Source organism: Ursus maritimus, unplaced genomic scaffold, assembly GCF_017311325.1.
Source record: "Ursus maritimus isolate PB19 unplaced genomic scaffold, ASM1731132v1 scaffold_11, whole genome shotgun sequence".
Classification (NCBI taxonomy): Eukaryota; Metazoa; Chordata; class Mammalia; order Carnivora; family Ursidae; genus Ursus; species Ursus maritimus.
The window spans coordinates 29794163-29800162 of NW_024423453.1; the positions used below are offsets into that span (position 1 = coordinate 29794163).

At 42.8% G+C, this 6000-nt stretch overlaps 1 protein-coding gene across 15 annotated transcripts in view; it reads right to left on the bottom strand.

The window, feature by feature from the left end:
• ELF2 (E74 like ETS transcription factor 2) overlaps nt 1–6000 on the bottom strand; it is a 120583-nt gene that overhangs the window by 31536 nt on the left and 83047 nt on the right. Inside the window, exons 1-2 of one of the 15 annotated variants that reach the window (XM_040626313.1) lie at nt 5118–5359; nt 4753–4890 (exon numbers count right to left, since the gene is read on the bottom strand). The exons of 9 other annotated variants lie outside the window; for them this stretch is intronic. In XM_040626313.1, the coding sequence (XP_040482247.1) occupies nt 4753–4890; nt 5118–5175 (196 nt within the window). In that variant the 5' untranslated portion in view covers nt 5176–5359. Of the gene's footprint in view, nt 1–4752; nt 4891–5117; nt 5360–6000 lie in introns of those variants that run through there. 5 more of the 15 variants (XM_040626315.1, XM_040626316.1, XM_040626318.1 and 2 more) reach the window with 5 other exon arrangements.

Below are 6000 nucleotides of genomic sequence, written 5' to 3' on the forward strand. Positions count from 1 at the left end.
GTCATGATCCCAGGGTCCTGGAATCGAGCCCCGCATAGGGCTCCCTGCTGCTTGGCAGGAAGCCTGCTTCTCCCTCTCCCACTCCCCTTGCTTGTGTTCCCTCTCTCTCTGGCTGCCTGTCTCTCTGTCAAATAAATAAATAAAAATCTTTAAAAAAAAAAAAATACATGGTAGAAAGCAGCTGAATTCATATTTGCTTCTTCATTAAATTTCTTGTAGTATCAAGTCATATAGCCTCTAGAAAACTCTGAACACTTGTGAAAGTGAAAAGGCAAATAATGTCTTAGAATTATTATGAAAACAATTCTGACTTCACAGACTCCCTGAAAAGAGTCTAGGGACTCCACAGATCCTCAGATCAGAGATTTTAGTTTTTAAGGATTGCAACTGTAATTTATTACCAAACATAATAATAACACCCAAATTCTACCGTTTCTGTAAGTTTTAGCTTCTAAACAGTGTCTAGATGAAAAATCATATGACTCCATTTTCCAAAAGTACAATAGTATTTTGTCCACTTACACATAAAGGATTTTTTAACAAGTTTTTCATAAATACTTCTTTGCATCTCTTTGAACATTTAAGCTATAGATAACACAAGGAATTTAAATAATTACCAAGAACATGCTCCTGCCAGCCCTACTCCACCAACCCGCATGTGTTTCTAAAGCAAATTGTTCTACGTTGAACTACCCTGATTGAGTATTTAAATACTGTTACTAAAATACTGAATTTTAGTACTAATGCTGCAATGAATTCTGAAGAGTAATTTCTTAAACCCATTTTCAAATAAAATTTTTTTTAAATGGGGGCTGGGTGGCATAGTCAGTTAAGCCTTCGACTCTTCGGGCTCAGGTCGTGATCTCAGGATGGTGAGATCGGCCCCACGTTGGGCTCCACTAGGCTCCAAGCTCAGCACAGAGTCTGCTTAAGTTTCTTTCCCTCTCCCTCTGCCCCTCCCCACTGTGTTCACTCTCTCACGTGCGCTCTTGCTCTCTAAAATAAATAAATCTTTAAAAATAAAAAATGAATGCCATTCTTCCAATTTTTTTTCAACACATGCTTCATTTTTTCACATCCTAAATTGCTTTCAAACTGATCTTTTCAAGACTGATAACCAGATATTTCAATCTGCAGTAAATTGGAAATAAGATTTTCAAGTTCAAATTTTCACAATGAACTTTGACAAACCAGATAGATTTGTCTTATCAGTGAAAACACCTAAGCTAAATTTCCAGAAAACTCCCTCCCTCCCATTTAATAATGGCATTAAAGATTAAGAACAAAAGTTCTGGTGACCGTATGTCTCAACCCAAATTCTCCAATTTCTTAATTCTCAGTTTCTCAAAAAAAAAAGAAGAAACAAGTCAAGGAAAGTATACTTGAGAACAAGAAGGCAGAATATCTTTTTTTAAAGATTTTATTGACTGATTAATTTGAGAGAAAGAGAGCACAAGCAGGTAGAGCAGATGCAGAGAGAGAGGAAGAAGCAGGCTCTCCACTGAGCAGAGCGTGCCCAATGCAAGGCTCGATCCCAAGACCCTGGAATCATGACCTGAGCTGAAGGCAGAGGCCTAACTGACTGAGCCACCCAGGTGCCCCAGAAGGCAGAATATTTTAAATTGAGTATCTTCCAGAAAATCTAGATCACACTTACATAATACTTTCACATAATTAAGAAAGTAACATTCATTGTTCCTATAGACTAGACATTTGTTTTTCCTATGATTTGTCATACATATGTAAAACTAGCTATATATATCTTCATATATACATATATGAAGATGATCCTAAACTATATCATAGTCTCATTCAACATACATACCTGGCCTCAAATTCCAATTTGGCACAAACACTGGCTAGCAGAAATTAACCTCCCAATTATGTAATAACCTTACAGACATTCATTTACACAGTGCTATGTGTAAAAAAAAAAATCCAGGAAGAAAAAAAAGCCTTCACTTTCAATTAAATATTTGAACTACTTATAATCATAGAGTTATTGGAGATCGCCTAGTCAATCTTGTCTTCTTATACAAATGAAACCTTAAAAAAGTTAAGTCACTAGCACAGAGCTAGTTTAGAGAGATGCAGATCTTCATCTCCTGACTTCAGGGTCAAGGCTCTTTCTCATACATCATGTTACAAGTGAAAGTTTTACAACATATGTCAAGTCTTCACCACAAAAATATTTTGTGTGTTGAAATAAGTGATTCTTAATAAACAAGCTTATTTATTTCATTCTTAACTCAGACTCCTCTGACAGCAAAAATGCTGATAACTAAAGCTGAAGTTGGTAACTAAAGTTGATAGTTAAGCCTCAAAAGGAGGAAAATAAAAGCAAAAATATATTCCCTAGTACCTTAACATATAACAATATAGTAGTGGTAATATTAGGTATTTAATAATTGCTTAGAAACAACAGTTATGCTAACAATATTCAACTTAAAGCTTATCTCCTCTATAAGTTTTCATTAATATCAGTCATTATACACTAGTCAACAACCCATTATAGCAATCACTGTAGTTACATTAACATTTATGTATTAAGTAGATCTACATCTGTCTCAATTAGACTGTAAAATCTTTGCGAGGAAGAATTATGTCTAACACGTAATTCCCTCAAGGGAATAAAAAGGTATCATTCTATTTTACAAATACAAACTTCACAAACATTACTCTCCCAACATCACTGGAAATTGGCAGCATTCTAAATTTTTATTGATTTAGATCCATGATTCCTCATCTTGTGGGCCACCTTTCCTCCCCAACATTTCACTCACTGAATAATCCTTGGGTAAATCAGCAAACCTGTCTCAAGTTTCCTTCTAAAATAGGGCTTGTGAAAGAGCTTCAAATTACATGAAAGTGATTGAGGAAATAATCTGAAAACAATTATATGTAAAACATTTTCTACAGAATATTATAATCATAAAGGAAACTTCAATTGTTAAGATTTGTAAATATTAAAGAAATGCACTAGGACCAAAAAACAACATTTAACTTAAAAAAAAAAGACTTATCAAAGGGCGATAAAACTTATATTTTCAAACTGTATACTGTCTACAGGTTTCCATTTCAAGCTAAGTATCTACAGGTCACATTCAGCTTCACTAATTCCAAAAGCTTATCAAAGAAATACCTCCCACTGGCAAAATTTAGCCCTCTAAACTTATAATATTTTTCAAAATTCTGATTGCAGGAGCTACGCTAAGTTTCTCTTGCTATGTTCACAATCACTGGAAAGATCTCTTGAAATGTTCAACACTCACAAAAATATCGCTGACCCACACAATAACAGGTATTGTTAGTATCAACAATATATGGTCAAAAATTCGTTCCTTGATTCATATTACACTGTTAATAGGCTGAACATACACAAAAGGAACCAAGTTCTTATTTACTAATACTTAAGTTCTTGCTCTTGTCAGAAAACAACTGTCAAACATGTTTCAATCACCACGCAGTAATCTGTGATTTTTCTTTGGGACTTCTGAAACGTGTAATATTACATTTTATAGAAAAAAAGCTGGTCACTCATGTATTATACAATACATAGTTATATCATTCAAGGCTTTATTTGAACTAAAAGTCCTTCTGTTAAATTCAGCGATACGCATTTATGTTCATGATTTTCCCCAAACTGAATCAGAGTTCCACCAACCAAACTACTAATTTCACGCTCCCAGAGGGTAAGATCTTTTACAGCATTAGTCTTCGGTGAATATTTCCCATCTTCCAATTCCCACAGTTGGCGATATGAAATAGAACCCGGGGAAAAGGAACATGTATGCTTATTATTGCTATAAGTAAATAATATTCTAGCACTGCTACATCGATTGAGGGCCCTCACTGCGCTGTCTGCTATTAAGTAAAGCTGCTTTTTCTATGTAACTTAAGTCCGTGCCCTTCCGCTGCAGCAGTGGCGCTGCACATCCCCCACCCCCGCGGCCACTTCCGTGTTTACACTCCTCTTCCCTCCAATTCCATGCGTACATTGTCAGCTTCACTCCCGCCCAATCTTCATTGGCCCAGCGCGGGCCCAGAGTCCCGCCCCCAGAAATCAACGTTCTTATTTGGAACATCTCAGAGAGCAGATTGGAACCAGGGGCCTGTCAATCCCGACCGTTCTGTCCTCTCCGAGGCGCTTCCGCTATGGTGGGAGGTTTGGGGGGGAGGGGAAAAGGGGGCAATTCCGTGCTGAGACTTCCCTAGGGCCAAGACTCCCTCTCGCCCGCCCCTCTCCTTCACATTCACCCACTGTTTACAAAAATAAACGTTCTTCTCTGATGCCCCAACGCTCCAGGTCAGGGGTACCAAATATATCCCGTGTCCTTCCCATTCTTCCCTTTAAAAAAACAACCCACGAGGTAAGGGGCATAAACCTACTTCTTCACAGCCACCCATTAAATGAGGAAAGGGAGGCGGGCCCCTGAGAGAAACATCCTCCCGGGCTATTCCACAGTATTCAGTGACCCTTTCCAGAACCGTTACTCCTGAGACTGCACAAGGTGGGGACGTGAAGAGGAGGGGCAGAGCAATTTTTTTGGCGGGTATCGGTCTACCGGACATGGCCCGGGGCTGCCTCGTCCACGCGGAAGTCGTGGATTTGTGGACCAAGTCTGAAAGGAGAACGGAGCGGGGGTGGCGAGCGTTCACCGGAGAAGCCCGCCGCCCCCGACCGTGGGCAGCAGCGGCCTCTCCGGCCAGACAGCGTGGCAGGCGCAGCCGAGAGACAACAGCCTCACTCACTTCCTGGTTCCTCAGCAACTGGGGTGAAGCGCACAACTCGTCCGCCCCCGAGTCCCCAACTTAACTGCGGCTCGGTTCTCCAGCACCGGCTGCCAGCGCTCCGCCCGGCAGCTGCCGCCGCTGCTCGCCGAACACACCCTGAAGCGACAGCGCCAGATTCGAGGCAGGTTACTCTCCAAGGTGATCACTTCCTGATTCGTCGCCTCCATTACTTCATTCACTACCCCCCTTTCCCCCGGCCGACCCAGTGACTGAGGTGGACACTGAACCCCCTGCACTGACCACCACAGGGGAGTCACCCCGCCTTCTGTGCACCCCCTCTTCTGCTGCACCGATGCACAGGAGAAAAGTTCCCCTGTCCTTACCAGCCCGGATGAGCAGATCCAGCTGGTTCGTGGGTCCCTCATGCAGAGACGTCGCCATGTTTATCCCGGGGCTGGAGCTGCTGCTTCACATTGACTTACACCGTGAGCAGCGGCGGCAGGGGAGGAGGCGGAACCCGCGGCCGGAGATACACGCCGTGCGACCGACACACACTCACGCACTCGCACACACTCAGACGCCCGGATCCTTGCGCGTCCTCCGACAGGAAGCCGAGGCCGGCCCGCCTCCCGCCGCGGGGCTGAGAAACCCCACCACCTAACGGCAGGGGCGGCGGCGGCGGCGGCCGCCTCGGCTGGCAACGCGATCCTTCCGCCCCGCGCCCAGACAGGAAGTCCCGGACGCCCGCCCCGGAGAGCGGCCGCGGCCCACGGCGAGAGAGACACCTGAGGCTGGAAACCGTCCCGGGAGCCGCGGCTAGGAGCAGGCCCCTCGGCAGGAAGAGGCACATTTCACGCTCTGCGGAAGAAAAGTCTGCAATTGTCCCCACTTTGGAAAAGAGCCATTAATCAAATTTTCTTCCTGGAAGAGATCTAATACCTAGTCCCACAGCTGTAAATAAAGGTGGCTATTTAACTTGTTTTGGCCGTTTCAAAGCTTATGCAACATGTAACCCGTCCACTTGAAAAAGCTGCACTTTAAAACAGGAATACCAACAACAACCAAAAAAGAGGCATACCTACAAAATATGCCAAAGCTTTACTTGGAAAGTAAGGAGTTTCCAACTACTTTCAGAGGCTGACTTCGTCTTTTTCCCACTACAGAACTGTTAAAGGGCACACTAAACAGGTATTTATTAGTCAACAACAGAACATGCCAACCTCTGGGAGATTAAATTATCCTTCCCCAATTTGCTAGTCATGAAAT